General features: G+C 32.4%; 1 protein-coding gene across 1 annotated transcript; it reads right to left on the bottom strand.

Annotated features, from left to right (window-relative positions):
- Positions 1-2,333: 2,333 nt before the first annotated feature.
- LOC100789406 (laccase-6) lies at positions 2,334-6,077 on the bottom strand. The gene is made up of 6 exons (XM_003529834.5): positions 5,941-6,077; positions 5,669-5,820; positions 5,337-5,581; positions 5,108-5,236; positions 3,849-4,790; positions 2,334-3,703 (listed from the first exon to the last, which is right to left on the bottom strand). Exons 1-6 carry the CDS (start codon positions 6,058-6,060, stop codon positions 3,573-3,575), a joined length of 1,719 nt encoding a protein of 572 aa, XP_003529882.1. The 5' UTR covers positions 6,061-6,077; the 3' UTR covers positions 2,334-3,572.
- Positions 6,078-13,530: the final 7,453 nt, after the last annotated feature.

The following is a 13,530-nucleotide window of genomic DNA, read 5'->3' on the forward strand; positions in this document are numbered from 1 at the left end:
CGTAATCTCCCTCAACAGGAATACAATGCAAATAAATCAGCATATAAGTGTACTATAATATCTGAATAATAATAATAATAATAGAAGAAAGTACAAAAAAACTTGAACAAACTACAGGAAAGAGACAGAGTAATTAAGGAAAGAAAGCATCTATATGATTATTTTATGTGTACTATTAAATAAACTATCAGCTTTTGATCGTAATTCTTGCTAAATGATTCTGGTTTGGTATTTAGGAAACATTCACTAAAGATATCATGCATATTTTCCAACATGCTCTTCTCTAAATCTATCTTTTGGTAAGTCATCTGGATTTTATTCTATCTTCAATGTACATTTCATTTGCCTCACAATTTGTAAGTTTTCAGGAAGATGGAAAAGACATCTTCCAATTGTACTGTCGTTTTCAGGTTATCTCTCTTTCCCTACTTCTTTCTTAGGATGTGTTTGGTTTAAGGGGATAAATTTGAGATGTAATTGAATTGAGGTGATTTAGAGATGAAAGTTTTGGAATGGGTGCTTGTCAGGAGTAAATTTGGGCTGCAAGTTTTAAAAAAATTGTGGGTCCCATGGTGTAAAATTTTGATCCCAGACTGAGATGAAAGAGAGTGAATTTGGGTTGGGTACTAAGAAAAAGATGATCCTTCCAAAATTGCCATGGAGAACTAGTGACCCTGGTGGTCCTTTTTTTTTGTCTGCATAATTGATAGGCACAAGCTGGTTTCGAGGACCAGAGCCTCCTAAGAAGAAGAAGGGAAGAACAGAGAAGAAGAGGTAACTTGTATATTGCTTATATTGATCTGCTGTTATTACAATATTCATATATATATATATATATATATATATATATATATATATATATATATATATATATATATATATATATATATATAACCTAGATTCCTAACAGAATTGTGATTCTGTTATAGGAAAAGATTACTAGCATAACAGAATTGGTATTGCTGTCCCCTGAGGCTCGACAAACATCTCAGCAGATCCTTCTAATCCAGCTCAGCTTGGTCATGCATAATCCTTCAGGTATGCAGGCTTGTTGATGGTCCTCTTTGGCTTTCCTTCTTGCACCTCCTTGTTGCTGGCTTTACTCTTAGTTACTCTCTGCACCTCTCTTTCTGTATCAATAATCAATTATCTTATTTACATTATTGGTTATGTAAAGCACTAGAACTTGTGGGTTGTCAATATAATTAATTATGCTTATATCATAATCGATTATGCTGTCAAATAAAATTGCATAATTGATTATGTAATTTTCAAAATCAATTATGAGCATAATTCTCAAAACAATTTGTCCAGTAACCTTTGGAAAACATGTGTGAATATATTGGAGGTAAAAGGGACTTATGGACAATTAATGACCCAGGATGTTCTACTTTTTTTTAGAGGATTCCAAGACAACAAATAACATCCAAATTAACACTGACATCTGCACTCGCAAGGTTATTCTTATTTTCTGTTAATTTTTCTAATTTATGCAATAATACTAAAGCTAAAGAGTCACTTTCATCCTTCAAAGTGTAATATAATGATAATTTAATCCTTAAAAGAATAAAAATTTTAAATAATCCTAAAATTGTAAAAAGTATGTCAAAAATGTCTTGTTAAATGTGAAACCTAACTTTAACGTCCAACATCAAATAGTCCCTAAAGAAGATAACAATGTTGACATGTTCTGTAAAAGCAATGTCGAACTATCTTAGTGCATGTTTGTTTTTCAGCTCCAAGCGGACTTTTGGAGCAAAATGACGTTTACAAAATCATCTAGACCTTTTCTTTTGTAAAACTGAGTTTGTGGACCATTAAATTTATTTTGGAATTCGTGCACTACATTTTGAATTGAAATCCAAATATGCACTTAGTGATTTAAGGATAAGTTGAGCCACATATAACTGGATAAGGAAAGATTAAAATGAAATGGTGGTCAGGAATTGAACGTAGCATATGACCAAAACTACTTCTGATTTTCCTCAGAAATACATTAGGCATATGAGAAATCACATATAATTGACAGACTAAGTAACTCAAGCAGTTGTAGCTTGTAGGGCATCCTTATGGACTGGATGACATTCGCTACCAAAGTGGGACTTGGGGTTTTACACTATTTGTATACACGTGCACCCTGCAAAATCAGGAGAAGTAAAGCAAAACTCTTGGGCCTTTTTTCAGTTTGGTTGTAAGTTTTGAGTTTTGAAAATTTGTGGCCCAGGATTACCATATTTGTGGCCTAACCCTGGACTTACTGTCTAAATGAGCAAGCACAAACAGAACTATCATTAGATCCTTCTAAAGGTCCAGTTGATGCGTTTTGTCTACTGATCCTGGAGCCAAATCAGGTAGGCATATCTGATATCTCTCATAGTCTAACATAAATATATGCCTTTTTGCATCTACACTTTCACTTTGGTTTCAACCCTTTTTACAGGTTGGTTACTTGAATTTAAAGAGTAACCAAAGGCTAACATTCAAATAAAGTGTGATTGTGGAGAGGGTCAATCCATAATCTGTTCTCTGTCAGTGTCATATACTCCTGTTCAGATTTCACTGTAAAGTGTAAACAATAAATTGCATGTTATGAAAGTATAGGACAGAGGATTGACTGGGAATGTGTTAGTCAGATATTCATTTAGAAATGGTCACTATATTAGTCAGATATAAACCTAGTAAGATTAGATGTGATTTAGCCTTGTGTATGGCAAATAATCTATGCGGACACCTCACTGAGAATTAGCATAGAGGTGGAACCTAGGAGAGAACTTGAGTCTCTTTTTATCACTTTCATTTCCATGATTAATATATTTGTTAATGTCAGAATTTTGATGGATTAGCAGATATAAACCAAACTATAGAGAATGAAATTTACATTTATCTAAGCGCATGTTTGGTTCAATTTATTTTAGAGATATAATTGCTTATTTTTTACTGCTTTCTAATAGAACTTTTGAAAAAATAAGCCATTATTTCTCCAAATTTAATCTTTACCAAACATACTAGTCATCTTACTTTTTTACATCCATAGTATTTTGCTTTTACTTTTAAAAGAATGACTTAATTGTAAATTTGTCCCCCTATTTCTCTCAGATTTCGAATTTGGTCCGCCTATAATTTAATTCAAATTCAGGAAATTAGTCCTCCGGTTTTTTGTAATCCCGTAATTTCAGTCTCCAATCCTGAAATTGAACCATTAATTGCTTACTTGACTGTAATGTGTCACACTTTTATTGGACGTATTGGACGTTGACATTAATTAGGTGCACGAAATTAACGTCCAATAAAAACGTGACACGTGACCGTCAAGATAAGCAAATATCAACGTTCAATTTTGGGATTGGACACTAAAATAATAGGATTGCAAAAAATTAAAGAATTATATTCGTGAATTAAATTATAGAGGGACCAAATTCGAAATCTGATATAAATAAGGAGACTAAATCTGCAATTAAGCCTAATGCCAATACCACATTCTATGGTAACAAAAAAATGGAACTAAAGAACGCTTGAATGAGAAGGTCTCAAAATCATGTGCTAGTTCTATTTGTTATGATCCGCTGGTAGTCTTAACATTGTGGCAGGTCTGGTGGAGGATGTGGTAAGGATTCCAGCTCTCCTTTTCCATTGTTTACTATAAATACCATTCCTAGTCCCCATTGCATGTGTATATCAATGTGACAGTGCATATACCACACCCCTGCAAAAAAGTTTCATGTTATTTTGATGATAAGAAATCAATAATTCAATTGACAAAGAGAGAGTGAGAGAGAAATCAGTAATTCCTTGCTGTTTCAATAATAAGAAAACAATAGAGAAAATAACTACAGCATTAGGATCTATACCTGGATTATCAGCAACAAAGCGAATTGCTGCCCATCCACCAGCTGGAACTCCAATTGTGTTCATGTATGGAGGATCCACTAAATTGAATTTTGCTGTTCGTGGGTTATAGTTGCCTGTGCCATACCCTACCACATAAAAGCTGTAGCCGTGAAAGTGCATAGGGTGGTTTTCAGTGTTGACTATCCCTGTGTCCTGCATAATGAGTTGCACCCTGCTACCATATTTAAGGACTTTTGTTCTAGTACCATTCAATGACTGCGTGTCGTATGAAATGTTATTAGGGGCACCATTAACAAAGTCATAGAACTTTGGGGGGGTGTCTGGGAAATCTTCAGTATATGATCCTTTAATCTTCTTATAATATGCTCCCAGGATTGAAATATTGGGATTAACAAAACTTACATTGTTCATTGAAGCTGCTAATACCCCATTGTGCATGAATTGGCAGTTTTGCTTTGGTTTCTTTGAATGACACTTTTGAACATTCAATCCAATGGTGACGAATAGATTTTTGTCAATTTCTTTGAAAACATTGACTTGATTTAGGCTCCTTAATCCGTCCATGACTGTCTTGACAGCCAATTTATCATCTAGTTTAGGCAATTTAGCTGGTAAAGGTAAGCTATCAGATGAAGTGCCTATGTAGTTGAAGTAGGCTATAGCCGAAATGTTTTGATATTTGACAAACCTTCCAGACTTGTAAGGTGTTATAGCCATGGAGTATTTTCCTATTGGTTGATCTGCAGAGAGAAGGACATTCAGTGTTTGACCAGGTCCAATCATTACTGTGTCTGTGGTGAATGGCTTTGTGTATTCTGCATCAGCTTCCACGATTGTTAAATTGTGATAAGCAATGGAAAAGAAGTTCTCAGTGTTCAAACCAGCATTAATCAGTCTTAACAAATAGATCTTCCCCGGAATCACATTGATTTGGTAGACATCTGAAATGACGAGGAAAGAAACGTATGTAAGAAAAGGGAATGCAGAAAATTCAAATTACAAATAGTATTGATTTGTGATAGACGACTGGTTTAGGAGACCAATGCTTATGTAACCTCGTCCATGTTGCCATGATGTCAACGAGTGTTAGTGAAAGATGACCATCATCCATCTAGAATTTTTATCTATTAGCTTAGTCTAATTGAAACATCAGTTACAAATAATGATTCTACAAATAGACAATTGTAAACAATCCCAATAAATGTGAATCACTATTATCACAATTACTTTGTTAATTATCTTTTGTTATCTCGAATACCATTAGTGGAGCAGTTGTAGTTAGGTCCTGGATGACCGTTAATGGTATATGCATCTGCTATAGGAGGAGGTCCTCCACTTGCTATAGTGGCATTCTCAATTTGTTGGAGATCCTGCAGCCAATACTCCCCTGCCATAATGCAAATCAACCCACAAACAATAGCATTATATGGAAAACTTATTACTAAGTAATACTCTAAATTCAAAACCAAAGGGAGCTACCAAGTTACCTAGTATAATTATGTGCTCTTGATAGGGAAAGTTAAATGGGTATGGTACTCCTGTCTTTGGATAAACAATCATGGCACCATAAACTGTTCCTCTTAACCAAGAAATATGAGCATGCCAGAAGAAGGTGCCCTTCTGCTGCACCACTGTAAAATTATAGGTGAAACTTTGGCCTGATTGAATTGGACATTGTGTAATCAAGGATGCCCCATCATACCAGCATGATAGCCTTTGCCGGACACCGTGCCTAAAATTTAACATTCAAGTTTGTCAGCTGTAAAAATATCGTTAACTGAATGAACTATTTCATGCATGAGGTTGTCATTGGAATTACCAGTGAATTGTAACATTGAAAGGTGTCATATTGGTCACTTTTACTATGATTCTATCATCTTCTTGGGCGTAAACAACAGGTCCTGGAAACATACCATTAATTGTAACAATGTCTTTGGAGTTGCAAAGTTTGGTAACTCTTTTAGTTTGAACCTGTGCAGTAACCGTTAAGAGCATCAACAAATGGAGAAAGAGGCATTGGAGAGCACTGCATTCCACTGGAAAGAAGAAAAAATGCTGTGTCATAATGTGCACGTTAAGAGTAGATTATACCTTGAAATCATAGAACCTTGTGGATTCTCCCTTAGTACTTCCATTTGCTATAAGCTTCACACTGTAGATAGTAGACATCATACTCAACCACAGCGAAAACAAGGTGATTAAGTTGGCCATTTTCAAGTGGAGTGAATAGAAGTGGAGGCTTGAGGTAGAATGGACGGGAAGCCCTTTTAAAAGAGTGCGACTCTCTTTGGAGGATTTTATTTTATTAGAGGAAAGCCTCAAAAAGTCTATGCAGGATCTATTCTATTTGTCAGCTTTCATGATTCCTCTAGCGTGAAGGGGTGATAATAAGGTGTTGGCTAGTGATTGTTCAACATGACCACAATGGTAGGGAAGGCTTCAACATACCCTTTTATCCCACTTCTCTGTTTTTATCTATTTTCTTCTTTGCTGTCAAACATTTTCTGTTACAAATCATACCATTGACTGAGAATAGAGGGCACACATGCCTCTAAACATGCTCTATATTAAACCCCACCACAATCAGCCACCTCCCTTTCCATTCTACTAATTTTCCATAAATCTGGATGCTTTATTACTTTTTATTATGGAGTAACATGTTCTAATCAAGTTGCTTCTTACTATTGAAAACCATATGGTAGAAACTCACACCATAAAGCAGCATTCAGCTATCACTAATAATTCAATAAGAAGTCATCAATAACAATTAATCATATTCCATCATTTGGGATCATCTATATGAATTAATTGATGTTATTGGCCAGTGTCTAAAACCAAATTAATTTATAATAAAAAAATTCAAAACATTGTCTTTTTATTGGTTTCTCTTAACGTTTTTAGAATATCAGAAATAAGTCTAGTGGAAGAAGTTAGTCTTACATAACATAGTGAACCTCCTTTGGGAGAGGTATCTACATTTTAGTGTCCTATTGTGCTAAAAAAAAGATACTTGTGGGAAATTAAAAAAAAAAAAGTACTCTATCATCCTGGCCGTTTTCTTTTTGCATGCATGACCAGATCAACTTATTGAATTTGAATTTCCCTTATTAAATTTCCTGCTAACGTTGCTGTAAATTGGTTATTAGTTAAGTCACAAAGCATCTAGATTGTAAGAGTTTAAGAAAACAAAGCACTCTGAAAAGACAAAGATTTAGACAACTCAAAACATTGATTTTCACTTTGTATTTGGGGGAAAAAGGTGGATTATTTTGTTTTGCTTTTATTAGACATCTTCCTCTTCTCAATGATAAGCAAAGTCGATGCACGCCTTCACATCCCTAGACCACCATTATTAGAGTAATAAATTATAACACGACCTTCGTTACAACTTATAAATATACCAGTTTTTAACTAAATCATTCCAAACATCTTTCTGATTGATTTGCTTTAACAGGGTACGTTTCCATTGGTCATCATGCCTGCAATACATGTGCTTTGCATTGCATGGTATCTTTTCCAAACGATTCATTTACAAAGAAAAGATTTCACCACCAATTTAAGGAAGAGTAATTGAATTGATTGATTATACATTCATCATGCAAATGTACTTACTACATATATATATATATATATATATATATATATATATATATATATATATATATATATATATATATATATATATATATATTCATCCAGTTAAACTACGTACTGATCAACTCAAATGTACTTAATTAGTTAACCAATTAATGACCTCAATAATTGGCAACATAACTAAATTTTACTAATTGCTATCTATTAGTTTTCCTCCATAATATAAATTGCTTTTAACCCCTATTTACTACTTTGGTTGAGGAAAGGAAAAGGGAGATGGTAGAGGTCGTGAATTGAAATTTCTTTACTGATATTTCTAATAAAATTAGTAAATTAACATTTATATGATTAAAAAAATACTTTGGTACCCTCATAAATATAGCTGTTTCTGAACAGACCAATAAAAATATAACACTCTGATCTCTCTCAGCATGCATTGATCTCATTCTTACAACACAGACAGAGTACAAGACGCTTAGGCCTAAAGGCACATACCCAATATAACTCCTTTATCACAACAAACAAGATAAAAAGGTAACAGCAAAACAATCATGCCCCAGAGAGAGAGAGGGATCACCCAATAACGGTTAATGACAAAAAAACTCGAACGATGGATCATGTTCGGTAGTTTTCTTTGGTAAAATTGCAGTAACATTTGAATGGTTATACTAATAAAGAGTCGTTGCTTTCAGTGTCACATGATTAGATTAGATGGATTTTTTTATTATATATACATAGGGGTGAGAATAGGCCAGGTCGGTCTATAGAAGTTTACAACCTAGCCTACAATATAAAGTTTGACCTGAACTGACTTATTTAATTAAAAGATTAGGCTCAGACTTTTTTAAAAGCCTATTAAATTAAATAGATCAGACTTAGACTTATTAAAAAGCCTTATAAACCTGATAGGTCGGTCTATATATATATATAATATTATTTTTTAGGTACCAATATATAATATTATTTTTTGGATACAATTAATTTTTTTTTTGAAATTATAAGACTTTGATTACATATTACTGCTTCATAACTTCTATTCCTATAATCAAGAACTTTAATTACAATTTAGGTGTGAGTCATGTGTCATTTTATATTCTTGGCTTTCCTTTGTGAGGAAGACTTTTAAAAAGACTATCACGCCAGACCAGGCTTATAAAAAGATAAGGCCGAGTCAAAATAAAAAATCTTTGATAGGCTATAGGCCAGACTTAGGCCTCAAAGATTCACTGTATTCGTAGGCTAAGCTCAAGTCTTTCAAAGCATGTCTCGACCTATTTCCACCCCTATATATACATTAGAAAGATAAAGACAAAACTATTTAATAGATTCGATGCCCAAAGTGAAACGACTCTTTAACTATTATTTATTCTCTTTTTATTTATAAGACTCAATTACCTAATTAACAAAAATTAAAAAAAATAATTAATTTAATTAATAATAATAAATTTATCTTAAATTTATAATTTTTTAAAAATTATTCTTATATTTAATACTTTTCTCTTTTTTAATTGTTTGTTGATATATTTTTTTCTCTTCTTTAAATTAGAGATATTTATAGTCTAAAAATAATTAATACAAGAAATACTTTATCTACCAAACACATTTCTTACATCAAATAATACATAAAATCTTAAAATTATTAGTTAAACTAAAACAATCATAAAGTTTAATCAAAGCAAAGGAAAATATAAAAGAAAGACAGAAATCTTTAATGGATTAAGGTAGTATTTGAACTCACAACCTCATTCCTTAAAAAGTCCTATAAAAAAATTCATTACTGCAATTTTGTAAAAGCAAATAAATAAATATTATATTACTTACATGTAGTTTATCTACCAATAAAAAATATATTTGAAAACATGCTAAAGAATATATTACTGCAATTTCTTTTTAAGTAGTGCAGCACACTTAAAATACAAAATTATATCTTCTCCTGCCTCTCTACCAGCTCAAAAGATAAAGGCATAAGCACACTAAATACTGATGAGAAAAAAATGATGGGAAAATAAACAAAAAGTAGAGAGAGAGAGAGAGCTTGGAGGGAGCTGGAGAAAGTGTAGGCAAGAGAGGGTCCAAGTCTCTTAAAGTACACGTAAACTAATTTGCCCACCTTTCAATTCAGTCACTTCATGTGTTATATTTATACATCTAACTTTTTTTCCATCTCATTTCTACCTCAACTTTCTTCTCATGTTTTTTTCTTAATTTTTCATCACATTATTTAAATATATTCATTTTTCTTTTTTCTTTTCTATTTTCCTCTTCATTCTACTCATACACTCAGAATGTGGTGTATGTTTAGAATTTTCCATCATTATTATACCAAATCACCCTTGAGCTGAACCTATGATGACCCGGGTGCCAAAAAATTGCCATTTTTGGAGAGGCATTTGAAGGACAAAAATATTTACGCTAAGTAGCTTAGGCAGGCCAAGATGGAGCAACTAGATGATTGTGTCTCATCTCATGCATGCCATCATACACATTGTAACTTCTGAAATACGCTTCCATCCAGTGTGTGCTGTTTATTATTTGTATAACTATTCATATGAGAAGTATACAATTAAGAAAGGGAAAGTGAGAGAAGAGAAAAATATAAGATGCATAATAAATGATATGGTGAAAATAAATAAACAAAAAAAATGTTTAAATGTTCTATGAGTTGTTGTATGAATAATATAATACGTGTTTATATACAAACAAAATTGAAAAAGATGTAGTTTTCCATCCAATGGTGATTAATTTTTGTAAGCAAAAAATTTATATACTATTTTAATTTTAATACAAAATAAAATATTTTAAAGGGAATAATCAAGATTAACTGTGTGTAGGAGATCAAGATCCAAATCATATAAATTGATCCTCCCAACAACAGTAGTAGTTGAATTCCTTCCCATATCTCATATATTCTCACGTCAACATTAGTTGGCTCCTTTTCTCATTTACTATTCTACTTCATCTTTAGATCAAATACCAAGTATAACTATTGTATACCTCAAAAAAAAAAAGTATAACTATTGTATTCAATATGTAGCTCGCGAAACGCACGCGTATCAAACTCACTTGTTCTTCCTTTATCACGATCCTTTAGATTAACTGTCCAAAATTCCAACCTTAGTTGAAAATTTAAATTTCATTTAGATATGTTTCACAAAATTGTAACTGAGAACATCTTCACCCAAAATAAAGTTGTTTTAAACATAATTTGAAATCCTAAAACACCTACCCCTTTCAAACGACATGAAAGAATGGCGTGTTACCAGGCCATTGATTTCTTGTACATTTTGATTGAGATTTCACTTCAACGCCAGCTTGATTTTGTTGGAAAAATAAAATAAAAAATGAAGGAAAAATAAATATGAAGAAGATGCACAGTCTTGAATTAAATAACAAAATAACAGTAACAAATTAAATTTAATTGACAGCACATGAATAATGCATTATCACAAGAAAAAAAAATTAAGGGAAGAAAGATATAGCCTGGGTTGAAACGCGTAAACTTTATCCTTAGAGAGAAAACGCCCCCACTGCACGGGTAAGAAATTCTGATTGCGCTCCTCTCCCAAGATACGACAACCCGTTGATTCCGATCGTGTGCAGCGAAAGGATCCCCAAACCTTATGAACACCAATGCTCTTACTCTCAAGAAATAAATTATTTTATAAGAAAAGAAATAGAAAACTTTGGGAGAAAGGGATGAGACTGTAGCTCTGTCATGTTTGTAGAAAGGAGGAAAGAGAATATATAGACATTTTGTAACAACAAAATATGACCGTTGGAATTATGACCGTTGAAAAACCAACCTACAGTTGTTACAACAAACATAACAAACTAGTTGACTCATTAAAACAAAATATTAAGAAAATCTAAAATAAATATTTTATTTTATAAAATATAATTAATATATTTATAAATTTTAAATTAAAACACAAATATTTACCAACATTCCCCCACATAATTTAAAATTTTAAAGTATATTTTTTAAAAGATAATTTGTATAAAAACATAAGAGAAAGAGCATGTAATATTGTATTTCGGTATAAGGAACCTTCCGGGTTTGAGCCTTATACCTAGTGTTTATGAACTTCCATCCGAGAAAAATGTAGTGACTTAATTGTCTTGAACTACATATTCTTTAACCAGACTTTAGTACACAACCCCTACAATATTGGCGTTCAATTAGGTTCTAATCAGTGGTAGCGCGTTACACGGCCTTGCGCTTGTATCTTGTTTCGTGAGTGTCCTTTAGAGATTAGCCCATATCTCACAGTGGCGGCCCCACCACCACACTCACTAGGTGAATCCTCAAAGAGTGAGTTGTGACCCTCACCCCTACAATAATTGTCATCGGATTCATTAAGAGGTATTTTGTTTTTTTTTTTTATCAAAAATACACATATATAAATACCTCAACCTTAATATTGCCACAATTTATAATACACCTCGTCATAGGAATGAGAAACGAAACAGCTCCGTCAAATTTCATTTTGGTGTACTTTAGTCAACAAACAATTTCGTTGTTACCCGTTGAACTCCATTCATGGGATCACCAATCACACGGAGACGGGTGTCCATTGTTGTAACTAAATAATGGGCTTTAATCCCATTCCCCTCGACGACTCAAGTACTTGTTGACGCGTCAACCCTTTTGTAAGCGGATCCGCAATATTATTTTTTGACCTGACAAAGTCAAGAGAAATGACACCATGAGAAATCAAATTTCTGATAGACTTATGTCTCACTCTTAAGTGTCTTCTTTTTTCATTAAAATTTTTGCTAGTAACTTTAGATATAGCAACTTGACTATCACAATGCATTGGAATTGGAGGTATAGGCTTATTCAACAATGGTAGATCACATAACAAATTTTTAAGAAACTCAGCCTCACTAGTAGCAGTATCTAAAGCAATAATTTCTGCTTCCATAGTAGAACGTGAAATAATAGTTTGTTTAGCAGATTTCCATGATACTGCACCACCAGCTAAAGTAAAAACATAACCACTTGTTGATTTTGTTTCATCAGAATCAGAAATCCAATTTGCATCACTAAACCCCTCAATTACTGCAGGAAAACATGTATAATGAATGCCATAATTGATGGTTCCTTTTAAGTATCTAAAAACTCTTTCTAATGCAATCCAATGAGAATGATCAGGATTATTAGTATACCTTCCTAATCTACCAACTGCATATGCAATGTCAGGCCTAGAGAAGTTTGTCAAATGCAACAAAGAACCGATAATTTGAGAATATTTATGTGAAGAAATTCCATTACCCAAATTTTTCTTTAGCTTGATGGATGAATCATAAGGAGTAGAAACAGGTTTCACATCAAAATAATTAAACTTCTTCAACAGCTTTTCAACATAGTGTGATTGGGTTAAAATCATGCCATCATTTTTCTTTATAAGCTTAATACCCAAAATCACATCTACAGGATCAAGGTCCTTCATATCAAAATTTCTAGACAAGAAAGACTTCACATCATTTATGAATTGCATATTACTACCAAATATCAATATGTCATCCACATACAAACATAAAATGACACATCCATTATCATCAAATTGTTTCATATACACACATTTATCAGTATTATTGATTTGAAAATCATACGAAAGAATAACTTGATCAAACTTGTGTGTCATTGCTTTGGGGCTTGTTTCAAACCATATAAAGATTTAACAATTTATTTTTTTAAGGAAAAAGATTTTCAAAGAAAGTGACATCTCTACATAATAGTAACATTATAATTTTTAGTCACTTCTGAATTAACAACTAAGAATCTATAAGTAGTACTATATAAAAAATATCCAACAAAATACAATTAACATTTTTTTTTTCAATTTTTCTTTTCTCATTAATAGGGATATTAACCTTTACTAGACACCCCCACACTTTAAGATATTTCAAATTTGGTTCTCTTTTTCTCCATAGCTCATAAAGATTTTTTTTTGTTTGTTTATAAGGTACTCTTTTAAGAATACGACATGCAAAATATAAAGTTTCACCAAAGTGTTTATTTTATTATTTTTGTGTGTTATATTTTCACAGGCTTATCTTTCATCAATGAGTTATAAATAAAGA

This window comes from Glycine max, chromosome 7 (genome assembly GCF_000004515.6).
Source record: "Glycine max cultivar Williams 82 chromosome 7, Glycine_max_v4.0, whole genome shotgun sequence".
NCBI lineage: Eukaryota > Viridiplantae > Streptophyta > Magnoliopsida > Fabales > Fabaceae > Glycine > Glycine max.